The 17,032-nt window shown below is 39.4% G+C and overlaps 1 protein-coding gene across 1 annotated transcript in view; it reads left to right on the top strand.

Annotated features, from left to right (window-relative positions):
- The first annotated feature begins 3,448 nt into the window (after positions 1-3,448).
- Positions 3,449-17,032, top strand: part of PDK1 (pyruvate dehydrogenase kinase 1) — a 45,707-nt gene continuing 32,123 nt past the window's right edge. The window contains exons 1-8 of the mRNA XM_068544911.1: positions 3,449-3,734; positions 5,508-5,649; positions 8,355-8,426; positions 10,445-10,629; positions 10,943-11,038; positions 12,065-12,142; positions 13,636-13,712; positions 15,531-15,629. Of these exons, the coding sequence (XP_068401012.1) occupies positions 3,533-3,734; positions 5,508-5,649; positions 8,355-8,426; positions 10,445-10,629; positions 10,943-11,038; positions 12,065-12,142; positions 13,636-13,712; positions 15,531-15,629 (951 nt within the window). The 5' untranslated portion in view covers positions 3,449-3,532. The remainder of the gene's footprint in view (positions 3,735-5,507; positions 5,650-8,354; positions 8,427-10,444; positions 10,630-10,942; positions 11,039-12,064; positions 12,143-13,635; positions 13,713-15,530; positions 15,630-17,032) is intronic.

Genomic DNA, 17,032 nt, shown 5'->3' with positions numbered 1-17,032 from the left:
TTTCACACAAGTTAATGTTCAGCTGAGCACCTCGACATGCTCGGGTGGAAAACAGCACAGTTGCAAATCAGGGCTGAGGAAGCTGAATAATACCGTGCATGATAGTGTGAGAAGAATTTAGAGCTCAAGGAGTGATCTGGAAGGAAGGGGAGAAGGAGGAAGGCAAAACGACCAGAGGCTGCAGCAGAATCGCAGAGTAGTTGAGGGACTATTTTAAGGATGGCTAATATTCCATTGTAAATTGTTTTCTACCAAATCTTTGGTAAAGTTGGCTTCATGCAAAACATGTACGTGAGTGGTTCTGATCAAACCGTAATAAGGAAATAACTTTAAAAAACCACCAGTAATGATAAAAAAAATAGAGGGCATTTGAGTGTTTAGTATGTCCTGGGCATTGTGCTAACACAGATGGCTAAACTATATCTATGTCACAGTCACCCCCAGTGAGACAGATATTATCCCCCCTTTTTAGGTAAGGAGGCTGAGGCTCAGAGAGGTTAAGTAACTCACCCAAGGCCACACAGCCAGTTCACGAAAGAGCCAGGATTTGACCCCAGAATCCAGTCTCTTTTCATAGCACCACATTTCTTCCTAATCATCCTCCCCACAGTGTCCTTAGAAAGCTGTCCTCCAGACTCTAACAGTCATTGACAAGAACCCCCTCCTCCTCTAAGGTTGCCCATTTCACAGTCAAAGGGCTGTAACCAAAGTTTTTCCATGTGTGAGTCAGATCTGTCTCCCTACAGTTTCCACCCACAAGTCTTCCATCTGCTGTCTGGGCCACTCAGAACAAACCTAATCCTTCTTTTATGGAGCAGGCTAATATTTGAAGATAACGTGTAAAATTCTTATACCATGTTGGACTTTGCATAATATGCTTTGTAAAAGCAGGCATATGTGAAAGGGATCCTATCTGAATTGCACATGGCTTTATTCCCAGCCACCTAGAACATGACCTGGTACCTAGGCATTCAACAAATATTCATAGAATGGATGAAGGAAGGCCACATTTGGAGGGTACAGAGTATGGTTGATGGGGCAGCAAACATATAAAAGAGATACCACCCTCTGATTACTTTCTCTACATATCTCATAATCTTATGTTCATACTGCTTCCTCTAAGATATTGTCACCAAAATCATAACAACAACCATTTTAACAGATACCTGAAAGAATTATTAGAGGCACCACTTTTGGAAAATATGTTTGAGTGCTGCTTCCACCCCATCCCCTCAACTGCCTACACTTGTTTCCAGGTGGTCAATGTTCTCCTTCAAGCTAAACCTGTGAGATAATGAAAGCAAGGGCAGTCAACAGATCCCTTAAACTATAACTTGCTTCATCAATCATATCATGTAACCTGCCTTCACTGATCAAACCTGCCTTAACTGTCCCTACAAATTGCACACCCTTCAAGCTTCACATAGCTTAGACAATATATCACAAGACTCCTTTAACCGCCCCCTATAGGTAACACCTCTGACGTATGGATCACTATAGTAACGGTTTCAAAAGTTGTTTTTCAGGAACATGGAGCTAGTCTTGCCCAGTTCATATTGGTCGAGATCACCAACTATTCAACTGGGCCTTCTGCAGTGTTGGATAGATGACCTTTTGACATCAGAAGGCCAAAACACTCCACCCTCAGATCATACTAACCCCTCCATTTTCGGAACAAGCATCCCATGAAAAAGCATGTAGCTCAGTTGCGCATGCGCAGAACACCGGTTACTTCACCACCTTACCTCCATTCACTTTTCCCCAGGCCTCGGACCACCCTACTTCTTTATCCCATAAATATCCCAAGCCCCTCGCCTTAGGGTAGGTGGATTTAAAATTTATTCTCCCTTTTCGTGAATAAACCTTTCCCCTGCTTCAAACTTTGGCATCTCAAGAGTTCGTCTTGCTGCACGTTGGGCAAACGAACTCGGTTTGGTAACACCAGTACACCTTAAAAAGAGACTCTCATCTCATTCTTTTCTTTTTTTGATTTGAATTTTATTTATTTTTTTATACAGCAGGTTCTTACTAGTTATCTATTTTATATCTCATCTCATTTTTTTTCAAATAAATATATTTATGGCTGCATTGGGTCTTTGTTACTGCGTACGGGCTTTCTCTAGTTGTGGAGAGCGGGGGCTATTCTTCGTTGCGGTGCATGGGCTTCTCATTGCAGGGGCTTCTCTTGATGCAGAGCATGGGCTCTAGGCGCACTGGCTTCGGTAGTTGTGGCTCGTGGGCTCTAGAGCACAGACTCAGTAGTTGTGGCGCATGGGCTTAGTTGCTCCGCGGCATGTGGGATCTTCCCGGACCAGGGATCGAACCCGTGACCCCTGCATTGGCAGGCGGATTCTTAACCACTGTGCCACCAGGGAAGTCTTCATCTCATTCTTTATACATATACTTTTATACAAGCCAAGAACTGACCATATGGAGAAATGAATTATTCTATACCAGTAACTGCTGGATATATATACACATATATACGTGTATATATATATACATATATATGTATATATATACATATATAATTTTTATTGTATAAATTATACAATAAAATTGATAAACTACACACCCATGGAAAAGTATTTTTGTTGCATCTAGGACATTATAAAGCACTGTGGTTCGATAATATGGGGAAGTAGCAGTGGAGAGAAGGGACAGTGGTGATTTTCACTGTAACTCAGCATTTGCAACTCTAAGGGATTGAATCAAAATTAGAAATTCTCTAGTCTTATATTCACTATTTAGAAACCTGGAAAGTATGGGGCAACCAAACTGTGACGCTAAGACGACAGAGAGAAGGGCAATCGGAGTGGAGGGAGCCTTTTTAAATACACTGCTGCCCAGGCCGAGAATGCCTGTAGATAACGCTTCAAGTTGGGCTGCCAATTCTCTTCTCCTGGGACGGCGGTCGTTGTGCTATTATTTAGGGCCACACTCTGCAGTGATCACCATTCGTACTTTTGTCCCACTGTTTGGCAACGGTCTGCTCCTGAAACTCTTTGGGTCTCAGTTTCCTCCCCTGTAAAATATTGGGCTTGCATCACAGAGGAGGGTTTCTGGAACGCGCTCACAGCAGGACACCGTGGCGCCTGGAAGCGGAGCTAGGCCCCGCCCTTGAGCCAGGCCCCGCCCTTGAGCCTTTCGGCTGAGGCTGGAAGGGCGGGGGAAGCAGGAAGGTGGGTTTTGTTCCCAAAGGGCATGGGAGGGCGCACTACACAGCGCTGGGCCTCCAGACGCACGCGCCCTCCCAGCCGCTCTCCGGGCCCCGCCCCGCGGCGCGGGGGGCCGGACTCTGACCCCGGGGCGGCCCGGCGCGCGCTCCCCGCCTCCTCCCCGCCTCCCTCCCTAACCCCCCCGGGCCCCGCCCAGCGGCGCGGGAGGGGCCGGGCTCCGGCGAAGGGGGCGGTGGCCGCGGCGGTGACAGCCGCTCCCCGCCCCCGAGGCCGCCACGTCCCTCACGTACCACCCGGACGAGCTGCGGAGCGGCGACCGCGCCGGGGCTCCGGCTCCTCCTGCGGGGCTCGGCATGAGGCTGGCGCGGCTGCTGCGCGGAGCCGCCTCGGCCGGTCCGGGCCCCGGGCTGCGCGCCGCCCGTCCCACCGTCAGCCGCAGCCTCACCTCGGACTCAGGCTCCGGCCCGGCGCCCGAACGCGGCGTTCCGGGCCAAGTGGACTTCTACGCGCGCTTCTCGCCGTCCCCGCTCTCCATGAAGCAGTTCCTGGACTTCGGTGAGTGCGGCCCGGACCTCGGGCCTTCCTGCGCAGCCCCAGCCGGGAGCTGCGACTGGTGACCCCGGCCGGGCCCGGCCCGCGCGGACGCCCTCTTGTCTTCTGAGCGCCCCACTCAACGTCTCTCCCCCGGCGCCTTAGGCGCCTCCTTCCTCCCTCGCGGATGGATCTTTCTGCTCAGGTGCAGGGGCAGGCGAGATAGCTGGAAGCGTGTGGTTTTTTTTGCCGTGTGTTGTTGAAAAACAAACCCGGGGGCCGAGGACGGAATGACCCCCGCCGCCTTTCAGCGCCCGTGTGCACCTCCGCGCTCTCAGCCTGGCCGTTTCGGAAGAGCGCAGCTCCGGTGGGAAGCGAGTGTGCTGACACCTCCGGGAGTTGCGTTGGGATTCTGCAGAGTGCTGATAAATGCTTGGTTTTGCGTATGATGATTGCATAAAAGTGGCGTGCTGATAGGGGAAGCAGGTTATAACTGGCCCAGCGTTTCAGAGAATGTTTTCTTGCCACTGGCTTAGGAGTTTCCGCCAATGGCACATTCATTTCGTCAACAAACTCTGGAGCACGTGTAAAGTGCGTGAGTACAATATGCTGTGGGGTTTGTTTACCAGAGTGACTATCCACTTTCCTCTTCCTCGGATGGGTGCTTCCTGGTTTTCTCTAGAAAGGATGCAGAGGAATTGCAAAGTCAGGCATTTAACTTTGACTTCTCATATGGGGTCGCTAAGGGGAAACGGGGAAAACTAATAAAGTCAAAATTTTGAGTAGGTAAAGTTATCTTCTGCATTTTGAGTGCTGTTTGGTCACTAACGGATCACTAGTGGCTTGAAAGATACCACCATGGTATCTTTTGGTATCTTAAACTTGTGGTTTACAGTGGCAATTTTGTTTGGCTCAGAGCTCTTGGTTTTTGTTTTTACTTTAAAATGACTCTAGTGTGATTAAGGGGTGAATTTGGCCTTGTTCCCAAGTATGTCATTGAACTTTCACAAGAAAATGTTTTAATACGATAATTCCTGCTATTGACAATCTAGTTTTTGCTAAGTGTGTCTCTTGCTAAAACAGCAAGATTAAATCAGTGAGTTTAAAATGCATTACTGAAATAACAGGGCTTTTTAGTTTAACTTTAAGTGAAACTGCTTGCCAAAGGAGATCTACAGCTGTTCTGCTTAGCATCTTGAGATAGGAGTGGAGGAGGAAGCAGGTTGCTTTCCAGGAATCAAACAATTGAATAGGACCTGCTGGGGGAGAAGCTTGAAGACGGTTGCTGAACAGGCATTGGTATGTTTTGCTTTCTGTTTCCTGAAAGACTCTTCTACGTTTACTCTTTGCTTATGGCAATTAGTATAGTGGTTCTGCGTGGAATCAATGCATACTTCCTGTGAACGTGTCAAAATCTCCACTGTTTCTTAGGGAGGTTCTTCTCATAAACCTAGAGTTAAGAAACAGATTTTTTTAACGATAGCAACAACAGGTTATGTAGGATAGGTTTTTGCAGGTCCTACGTTAATTAGACTCTGTGACTTGCTTAGGCTTGCTTAGGTTGTCTTAGTTCCAAGATGGGAGATGTGAGTAATGGAGATAAGAAAGTATCCTCATTGCTGCTCTACAGCGTGGTTGGAAGGTCAGTTGGAAGGTCATTCAGGCTATCTTGTCCCTTGCCTCCTCTTCCTTGCCCTATCATTATGGTGATGCTACCATTTGCCAAATAACTCCCTCTGTGTTTCTCCCTGCCTTATGGCCTCCACTTACTGCTGTTCCCACTGTGTTTGGTTTCAGGATCTGTGAATGCTTGTGAAAAGACCTCATTTATGTTTCTGCGGCAAGAGTTGCCTGTGAGATTGGCAAATATAATGAAAGAAATAAGCCTTCTTCCAGATAATCTTCTCAGGACGCCATCAGTTCAATTGGTGCAAAGCTGGTAAGATTCCCTGTCTTGTGTTTGCAATTTCGATAGAGTTGTAGACTTTACCCAAAGTTAAAGCAAATACTTTTTTACTCTTCAGTGGAATCTTAAGGTAGTGGCAGCATTCCTCCTCCTTTGTTTGGATGTATCTGGGCTTATCCCCTGAATCCTGGGCTGTACTACTTTTTGGTTTTGAAAAAAACAGAACTGCACAGAAATGCAAACACTGTATTTAAGATTTGTGTTATTAAATCTGCAGAGATGTTAGTTTATAATGTAATAAAAATATCTACCGTATGTTGATAGTTAGGGAGTTATATACATTACTTTTAATCCCTTCAATAACCCTGCCCAGTAGGCATGATCACCTCCATTTTATAGATGAGAAAACTGAGGCACCTACAGATTAAGTCCTTTGCCCAAGGCAGTACCAGTCGTGGTGGAGCTGGGATTCAAACGCAGATTTGTTTGTTTCTACTGCCCCATGCTGTGGTCAGATTAATAAAATGTATTAAAGGATGTAAATATTTTTTATAAACTGAATTTATTTTTTTGAAGTATATTTTTATAAATCACAAAAGTTAAAATCTTTATTCTACCATTTAAAAACAATTAGAAGTTATTAGAATTGTGTAGAAACTATGATCTCTCTTTTAAAAAATGACAGTAGAGGTATTAAAAGTGCACACATATGTGGCCACCTGTGTACAGCCTTTCTTGTTAATGTTATTAAAAGTGTTATTCTCTTAAGCACTATACATTTCAAACAAAAGAGTTTGCCAGATTTCAGTCTTAAATGGAAAAAATTGAGCTGCAAGACATTTCCCAATTATGATTCATGGAGATCCTAGCTTTCCTGTTGTAGGCATTATAGTTTTGGGAGAAGCTGATCTAATGTCAGTTTTTTAAAACAAATGAAAGAAGTGTGATTGCTACATAAATGATAATCAGATGCCATTTAGTCCAAGAATGTAACAGTTAGAAATGTGGTTTAAGTAAGAGGAGCTCTGATGGAAGGGGGACATACAATTTTCTATGGAGGCTTATTCCTGTTTGTTTTTTTTTTAAATTCATTAAAAGTAGAATATGCTGCATTTTGAAATCTTATCTGTGCCTAACACATTGTAAGTGTTAATAATTTGATGCCAAAAACTCGGCCTCTGTGCACTGGTTGCCGAATCAAATCTTGAAGACAAGAGTTTTGGGAGAAGTAGGAAAGAATAACTTATTGCTTTGCCAGGCAAAGGGGGACACAGTGGGCTCATGCCCTGAAAAACTGTGTCCCAACCCAGGGAGATTTGGTGATTACAGCAGTGGTTCAAGGGCAGGGTTTGCTGATAAGGATCAGGATATGTGCAGGGCCTTCAGTCCTTTAATCTGGCCTCAGGTGGTCTCCTGATGAGCTTCCTGAGGTTATCAAACTGTGACCTTCTCTGGATTAAAGAATGCTAACATGTTCCATTTGTTGGGGGTTTTAGTTCTGTAAAAAATCTCAAAGATATTGTTATGTGTATCCCTTGAGGTGGACCCAGGACCCTGCCCCAAGGCTGCACTGTTGTTTCTTGGCTGCTCCTCCCTTGTCTCTGCATCCCCTCCCTTCCCTGATTACCAACTGTTTGGACCTGCCCTTGGGAACTCAGGGAAGGTCGTGGAGGCTGGAGTCTATTCCCTACAAACAAGAAACAGGGGACACGGAAAGGCTTCCATGCCCAGGAGCCCCACAGGGTCCTGCTTGGTTTCAGTATCTCTTGAATAAAGAGCGTAATTGTTCTTGCCAATAAAGAGAAAAGTAAGTGTTAAGTCATAACAGTAGACATCAGAATCACTTGACTTTGGAATGTGTTGGCATGCAGTAAGGCATATTGCTTGTCAGAAACAACTTTCCAAACCAACATGTGGATTTACAGATTTTTAAAACACTTTCATTGCCCCTGGATGCCTGCTAAGTTATGGCAGTTGTAGATCAAGCCAAAGCAGACCTTACACTACTGATGGTCATTGAATGATAGGTGTTTTGGCTCTGGTGCTGCACTGCCACTGTGCTCCTCAGCATGACCTTCAGAGAGTCATTTGGCTTCCCTCATTTTGCTCCTTTACCAGGTGATTTGCTCCTTTGAATTGTTAGGTAAATTAAAAACCTGCATTTTCATGACTTTTGTGTTTTTGTTCAGTTGTTTAAAAGAACCACGTGTTAGATTGTAAACTTTCAATAAACATCTGTTGACTGGACACAAACATCTAAAATTAAGTTTTTAAAGCAGAGGCATTTAAGTTAGACTCTTATACCAAGGTAGGCTGGCCTCCACATTTTACTGAGACTAAGACAAGTTAAGTCATTTGCCCAGTATCACATAGCTATTGGTGACAGACTCAGTTCTCATAACAGTCAGTATTTACACTGTAAGGTACAATGGTAATTTTAAGAAATTTAAAAACGATCTTAGAGTATAGAACTTTAAAAAAAAAAAAGAAGTAAGAAATCTTAAAATTCTTAAATCAAATTTAACCTAAGCTTTTAGGAGAAGACATGTACCTTCTTCTAATTATTGTCATGCTCTTTGCTTGAATGTGAATGGGTATAAAAATCCTACTTCAACCATAATTTGTTAAGAATTAATTAAAAATTAAGAAATGTTAAAAATGCCTTTTGAACACTGTCACAATATTGAAGTTTCAAAATGTAAAAGAACAGCTTTACGAGGGGTTGATTTGCATTTTAGGTATATCCAGAGTCTTCAGGAGCTTCTTGATTTTAAGGACAAAAGTGCTGAAGATGCTAAAACTATTTATGAGTAAGTACACAGTTTTGACCCTATTCTGAACACAATTTTTATACTGTTTGAACATCGTATAAAAAATGTAAAGGTATTGAGCTTATACCTGCTGTTGGGTCACTTTAGAAAAATTGATTAACTTTTAGTATCCCACTACTCTAGAACATATGGTGGTACATGTGGCCATACAGGCCAATCAGGTAACATAAGTCCGTAAATTGGGCTAGGCATAAGAAAAGCTTCATGTTCCTCTTAACTCTAGTGTAAAGAAAGATACAATTCAAATGTGATGACCAATATGGAAATCTAGATGTGGCCTCAGTGCCACTTGGATGATAGGGGGCTGGTGAGGACTCTTGACCTGGAGAGTGCTCGCTTCTAAAGGACAGCCATCTCAGCTCTGCTGATCATTGCTGAGCAGAAACACTGCCCAGATCATCTGACCTGTGTGTGTGTGTAAGAAAAAGTGCAAGTCTAGTTTTTTTAAAAGTAAAATCTCCTAATTTTGAAAGATTGGAAATTAATTAAATTTTTAACAAACACTGAAGGCCTACAAAAACTTGTCTATGGGTCTCTAGTTTATGACCAGTGGTCTGTGAGACAGTGTAAGTAATGTGACCTGTTTAATGATCAACATACCAGGACTAATAAGCCCCATAGTCCCCTAAGGAAAGTTACCTGCTTATTCCGGTGAATGTTGCTCAGAACTTAAAGACTACCTCTTTTGTTGTCCTCCGAGTGCATTACACAATTTTTTTTTTTACTGTCTTTAAAGGTGATAGCAACATTTCACTTTTTAAACATGATTTTGGTCTGAAAATAACATCAAGAATTTACTCTGTGTCTAGGTATGCAGCATAGTTTACACAGATGATGTCATTTAATCTTTAACTCTACTGAGGTAATACTGTCTGTGCACAAAGAGGTTAAGTAACATAAGATAGCATTAAGGTCACAGAGATAGCAAATGGATTTGGACCCACTCAGTCTTACTTAAAAGTAAACACTATGCTGTAGAACCTTCTGGGAAAAGTTATTCAGAGCTGAATTTTAAAAAATAAGGTGAGCAGCCAGGCAGAATACTGCTGGTTTGGGTTTTGACAAAAGAGAGAGATGTGAAATAAATTATTAAGGAGTGACTAGAAATGATGAGTTGATTGTTGTTTTTGAGGAGTTTTGTTGTTTGTATTTTGGATTAACAGTTTGGTTTCGAAACTAATTACAAGCTAGGAATTCCAAAAATGTTTTGAGTAGTGAGAGCATCATTGGAATAGGTTAATAGCATTCAAGATGATGACTTTGAATGAGAAAGCACTCGTTTGGAAGTGTAAATTCATATGGGTATATTACAAGGTGGATTTTGTTACTTCATAACTAAGACTTCTGTCCTCTTTTATTTAGTTCTTTAAATTAACCATGCAATAATGTCTTCTGAGTGATAGAAATGGGAAGCCTGGATGGCTTGAAGATTTTTCTTTGAACACAACATTCACCTTTTTTTCTCCCATTTTTTTAAACTCATTGGATGAATGGACTTAGAATTCTTTTCTACTTTTCTAAGTGGCCCTTTCTCTTTTTGAACCTGGGGAATAGTGCCAAAACAGACAGCCTTTATTGGCTCATTCATCTTCATTCCTTACAGAGCATGTGTTCCCTAGAAGCAAGTGCTCTGTCTTCCCTTACGCTGAATGTCCCTGGGTCCATCCTCTTAGCAAGTGCTCAGATAATCTTAGTTAATAATGGTTAAAGAAAACCCTTCACATTTGTAGGATTGTGTTTTGTGGCAGCCTTACTTTTAGGAGTTCCAAGAAAATAATTACATCTCACAAGTTCTATTTTGGAGTTTCTTAACATCTTCATAGATGTGGTATATTTTATCATCTGAAATATATTTAAATAAGTGTAAGAAAACATGCACCAATGCTTCTTTTACTGAATTAGGGCTTCCTTGCCTAGTATAATTGAGTAAACTTAGATTTTAACATCCCATTCACTTGCCAAAATATTTGGCTGTTTTAACAGACAGGTTTGTTTAGCTTTACAGATACTGTGATACGGATCAGGAACCGACACAATGACGTGATTCCCACGATGGCTCAGGGTGTGATTGAATACAAGGAGAGCTTCGGGGTGGATCCTGTCACCAGCCAGAATGTTCAGTACTTTTTGGATCGTTTCTACATGAGTCGCATTTCAATTCGAATGTTACTCAATCAGCACTGTAAGTGTCTGGAAGTCAAGAGAAGAAGCTAAATAAGATGTGTTGGTATATTTTAAATTTACTTAGAAAATTTCCTTTTAGGGAGAACATTTAATTTTACTTTTTCACATATTAAGAAAAGCAAATAGACTGCCGTACAAAGGAGGTTTTTTTAAATTGAGTTTTTATGTTTAACATTATGTAAAATACTATGTTTATGTTTAAGGAAAATACTTGTTCTACTGTTTGCTACCAATTAGAGAAACAGTATTCAAATCTGGACAAGGGCATTAGGTATTTTAGCTTATTTTATTTGTTTTTTATTTTTTGATAGCTTTATTATTTGGTGGAAAAAGCAAAGGAAGCCTGTCTCATCGAAAACACATTGGAAGCATAAATCCAAACTGCAATGTGGTTGAAGTTATTAAAGGTAAGTAAGTACCTTTCTCCTTTCAGAAAAAATGAAAAAATCAAAATTGAGTGTTATTTCTTGCTATTAAAGTAATTATTTATATCATAAGATAAAATGTTAGGAGTGAATGTATGGGTTTGAATATAACTTTATAATGCAAACTGTGCACTATCAATAGGATGAATGTTTTGTTGATACAGTGTTTTGTTAGGCAGAGTGTGGTGATATTATGAGGCTATCTGTTGACTTCAAAATATTTCCTCCTCCCTCCTTTCTAATTCCCTATATTGGAGCCATAATTCATAATAGTTTGGTTTGCATCTTCCCACACTTTTTTGTGTTTGTACCGTGTATACTCGCACACATACATAATTGTTGCTCTTATATTGTTTGTTGTTTTTGGAAAATGGGGTACTTTGTGTATATTTTTCTACAAGTTTACAGACATTGTACCATGTGCAGTACATATGGATATACACCAGGTTATTGAATGGCCGTTACGGATGTATCAGAATGTATTAATCCATCCTCCTATTGATGCCTATTTTGGTTGTTTTAAATTTTCTATCACCAACAGTACTGCAGTGGACATCCTTAGATATGTGCTGACTTTTGCTAGTATTTTAGAAGGCAAGATTCCTAGAATCAAAAATATTTAAAGTGCATTTAAAATTTTGATACCTCCAAAAACGTATCAGTGAGTGAGAGTGGCTATTCCCTAAACCCTTACCAACTCTAAATTTTTGTTATCTGTATTGTAAATATTTTCTTCAGCCTTCTGGTTTTCTTTTTACTTTGTTTATGGTGTCTTTTCCCATATAGATATTTTAATTTTTTGTGATCATATCTGTCATTTTTTCCTTTGTGGCCTTTAGGCTTTGTCATGTCGTACTTAAAAAAGACCTTCCCCAAACTAAGACTATTAAAGGCTATTTTTTTCTATAGAAAGTTTTAAAATTTCTTTTGTCTATATACTATTGCCATCTTAATGCATGAAACAGACATAAATTTATTTAACGACTTTTTTGTTTTGATTCACACTAGATGGCTATGAAAATGCTAGGCGTCTGTGTGATTTGTATTATATTAACTCTCCCGAACTAGAACTTGAAGAACTAAATGGTAAGCCTGATGCCTTTTCCTTAATGATTAGTGTTATGATTACCAGAGAAGGAGTGATAAGAAGAATTTAGATTTGTTTTAATTAAAAGAACTTTTCATCAACTTCTTCATTGGATATGAAAGCTGAGGGAGAGCAAATCATGTTAAAAAATATATGTATTTATGTGTGTGTGTACATATATATATTTTTTAATTTAGTTGGATCCTTTCTGAAAGACATTTTGGCTTTTTCTTCCCCATTTTCCTTATTTTTAATTGATAATATTGATTCTTTGCTTATTTTTGATTTTCTGGTTAGTCATAGAAAAAAGTGATGCCGAGAAAATTACATCTGACTTTTATATGTACTTCAATAATGTATGGTTTACCCTTTAAGATTTCTATTTCCTGAGTTGTAAACCATTTTTTTATTGTTGAGGAAGTAAAAAGATTGGAGATGTAAAAGAGGAAAGAAAGATGCTCATCTATATGAGAATCTGATTATTTCTGATGGTCTTCTTTTTACCCTGACTAGTGCCTTTTAGACAAAAGGTTTAGATGCCTTGGAAGGAGATTGATGAGTCTCCCTGTTTTTCCTCGAGGTAGGGTAGTTTGATAGAGGGACAAACATTTCCTAAGTTAAAATCACCCTTAAAGAAGAATAAAATTAAATAGGCTTTACCGAGTTGTATTCTGGACCTTAGAGTGGGAGGGCAGTGGAGGAAGTTGCCCCATTGAAAATAGAATTGCCTGGTTTTCTAAAGCCATATGGTACCATTCAGTAAATAAAAGAACCACAATGCACAGATGATAGTTTGGGAACCTGAACTGCTGTGGGCAGTTTCCAGATGTACTGTCCATGTTTCCAAGGGACAGTTTATTCAGTGGAGAGTCCAGTTTATTGGCTGAATTAGAATTCTAAGGTATGGAGACTCTTACTCCTTTACTAAAAGTTCTGCTTTACTTATTATCTGCCCTCTACCCCCAGCTGGGCTCCTATTAAATGTTTGAATGTAGAATTAGTAGTCCTTGATAAATTGATGCTAGCTCAAAGTTTTTATTCAGATTTATATCTGTTGAAGTGCCTAAAATAAAACAAAATGTTCCACCTGGGTGAAACAATTAAAAAAATGGCTTTTTAAAGAAAGAATGTATTTATGTGGGTTGGACCAACTAGATTTTAACACTTCTTTTTGGAAGGTAAAATTCCGACCTTAAGGCTGAGTGTCTTAAACAGACTCACCGTTGTAGACAAGAATGGGAAGATGGGTTGGTAGATCATTATGCAGGATTGCAAGAGTGAGTGCAGGACTCATGTTGTCACAGTCAGTTATAAATTTGTGTGAGCATTGGGTTTAAACACTGATTCAGTGAAGAACTGGTGTGGCCCTTCTCCCCCAAATAGTACTATCCTCCATAGTAAATGTTTTCTTTTCATCACTACACAATATATTCTTTAAAATGCTCTAAGCACATCTCTCTGTACTTTCATATTTTTCTCTTCTGCTCTGTAGCAAAATCACCAGGACAGCCAATACAAGTGGTTTATGTACCATCCCATCTCTATCACATGGTGTTTGAACTTTTCAAGGTTTGTAAAATAGTATTACATCACCTTTATCAGTCCTTTTCTAAGGTTAGGAATCTGCTTTGAAAGTTTAAATACTGTACCGCATTTTCCTCAGTTTCATTAAAAAATACCCTTTCATGTTCGGTGTCATGTCACATCACTGGAGATCAGCTGTTTGTCAACACTCACGGGCCCCTCAGTTTAGTGGTAAGCTCAGACCTGGGACTCAGAAAGACCTGGATTTGAATTCCAGTTCTGCCACATAGTATGTGTGTGACCTTGGGCAAGTCACTCAACCTTTCTGAGCCTCAGTTTTCTCCTCTGTAAAACAAGGATAATACTATCTAGGTTATTATGAAGAGAATAACATACTAAATTCGAATACAATGGCAGCACACTGTAGGTGCTCAATAAAGTTTTATTTATATTTTTACAAAACAAAATATTTAGAAGAATGATTCTCAACTTTCACCTCTAAAGGACCAGTCCCACTGTTACGTGCATTTTTTTTTTTTTTTGAGAAAGTCATTTATATTGACTTACAGGACTTCTGCTGTGATTTTTGCTCTTTACAACAAATTTTGAAAACTAAATACAATTATGCTAATAATATTGGGAGTACATTTTTTCTCATCAACACACCAATGACACTTGCTGGTAGACAGGAAAGTGAGTAATGAGGAGTGGTACAGGTCCACGTGGCTGAAAATGACACCCCAAGTCAAGCCTGTAGTCTCTCTCAGTGTGGTTACCATGTCTTCAGCCAAGAGCCTGTGGGAGAGAGAAGAGGTGGCTTTCAGCCTGATCATGAAAAAGAAAAATACAGTGAAACACAGAAAAACTGGTTGACTGTCTTAGAATAGCAAAGATTGAAGAATGTTCTTGGTTCTAAGACAGCAAGAACGTATCGAATATCTTAACAAAAATCTTTCTACCAAAGTGGTTAAATGAATAAACGATTGGCACTTCAAGGATTAAAAGTAACTTTTTTCCTTGAAATTGCAGTCACATAAAGATCTTGTTCCCCATGATGCTTAATAAAAGAAATATTACCATATTATGTAACATTTTATATTATGTCAGTGATAATGGCTTCTGTCTGAAACCTGATCTTAAATGGCCTTTGGTAGAGATGACAGAATCTCCTCCTCAGGGGACTCAATCCTGATTGGTGTTCCAGGGCCACACACTCTTATTTCCAAGTTCAGTCCTGTCTTTTGCCTTTTAAACTGTACCTAGTCTTAGCAGTTCCTACTCCAATGCTACATGTCATGTGATTGCTTAGTGCTTACAATATGTTGGCACTGTGTACCCTGTATCCTTTAGAAATTGGTCAAAACAGTTTTACAGTGTAAATACCCTAGTTTCAAACTAGTGGTAACTTGGATTCATTTCTACATCATAATAAGGCTTGCTATTAATACTAAATGAAAAAATTGTTTTTTCTTAAAGCAATTTATGACACTTAAAATGGTTCTTTAAAATGGAGATGAAACTGTTTTCAAAAAACAAGCTTTGCCCATTATCTACCAAATTATAAAAATATTTGGGTAGAATTCTCTGCTTTCATGTAAAACTAGGTAAAAGTGTCGAGAAGTCTGGTTTTGGAAAACATGCAGAATTTAGTTGGGATCTTTAAATATCTACCAGGTCCTTCAAAACTGACTTATTTTTTTAAAAGTAATTCTTTAAATATGGTTATAAGAATTATGATTCTCTGGCATATTTCCATTGAATTAAATTTTTAGAAAAATTTCAAGTAGTGCATATGTACTTGAAAATTGTAATTAGTTTCTCTCTTTAAAGTTGCATTTTTAATGTAACCCTTATGTATTTCAGAATGCAATGAGAGCAACGATGGAGCATCACGCCGACAAGGGTGTTTACCCGCCTATTCAAGTCCACGTCACACTGGGTAATGAGGATTTGACTGTGAAGGTAAATGCTGTTCTTTATTTTTTTAAATTGATGTACAGGCATGCACATATTTTCTAGAAGACAATTTATTCTTAGGAGAAAGGAATTCTGTAACTAATTGATAATAAGCTTCATTTATCTGGCAGGTTATGTAATATTCCCTTGAGTCTGTTTCTATTCTGGTCCTTTATCCAGATGATTCAAGTTAAAGTAAATCCTGGAGACAGACAGTTTAGCAGAATCATGAGTGTCCACTTTGGTATCTACTTGGATAAGTAAAATCTAAAATATTTGGGTATTTGTTGTGTTATGTAGATAGTACATAATTTTTCATTTTTAAATAATGCTTGTTATCTACTTTTGTTTCATTTGATTTTCATAGCAAATTTTAGTTAAGAGCAAAGGTAATTTTATTCTCAATTTTACAGATATGAAACTAGACACAGTGATTAGCTCATTATTAGATGGCCAATAAATGACACAGGACATGAAATCAGTCTTTTGACCTGAGTGCCAGGCCTTCTCTACTACATTTTTCAGGTAGTCCAGTTTCTTAGAGTATGATGATGTTTCTCTCTTTAAAATAGTCATTTTAAATTTTGTATTAAATTAATAAATGAAGAGTGTATAAAAATCAAATATGTCAGGTCCTTGCCATTTGTAGGTTACTACTCAGAGATAGTCTTTTAGTTATTTCTTCTTTTATTTAGCTAGTTTAAAGTAGTATTCTAATATTGCTATTTCTGAAATTAGAAAATTTTAAATAGCTAACATCGGCTTTCAGTTATAGTAGCTGAGAAGTTAGCTCTCTTAGAGCATCTCCCCTCTTTCTCCTCCCCCAGCCTCAATTGCCATTTTCCTAGCATTTAAGTTCATACGTGGAATTATAGACTAAAAATAATCATCTTGCAGAACTTTTGAAGGCATCTCCTGTTCCTTTTTTTCTTAAGTATACAATTCAGTGGTTTTTAGTTTATCCACAAGGTTGTACAACCATACCACTGTCTAATTTCAGAACATTTTCATCACTCCCAAGAAAAAACTCAATGTTCGTTAGCAGTCGCTCCCCATTTCCCCCTCTCCCCAGCCTTTGGCAACCACTAATCCACTTTCTGTGAATGGATTTCCCTGTTTTGGACATCTCATAAAAATGCAGTCATATACAATATGTGGTCTTTTGTGACTGACTTCTTTCACTTAGTATAATGTTATAGCATGTATCCATTCCTTTTTATGGCTGAATAATATTATGTTGAATGGGTATAAACATATTTTGCTTATTCATTCATCAGTTGATGGACATCTGGGTTGTTTCCATTTTTTGGTTTTTATGAATAATGCTGCCATTTGTATACAAGTCTTCGTGTGAACATTGGTTTTCAGTTCTCTTATGAATATACCTACGAGTTGAATTGCTTATAGGT

The sequence above is a fragment of the Eschrichtius robustus genome, chromosome 5 (genome assembly GCF_028021215.1).
Source record: "Eschrichtius robustus isolate mEscRob2 chromosome 5, mEscRob2.pri, whole genome shotgun sequence".
NCBI classification, from domain to species: Eukaryota; Metazoa; Chordata; class Mammalia; order Artiodactyla; family Eschrichtiidae; genus Eschrichtius; species Eschrichtius robustus.
This window is presented reverse-complemented; position numbering and strand designations above follow the sequence as displayed.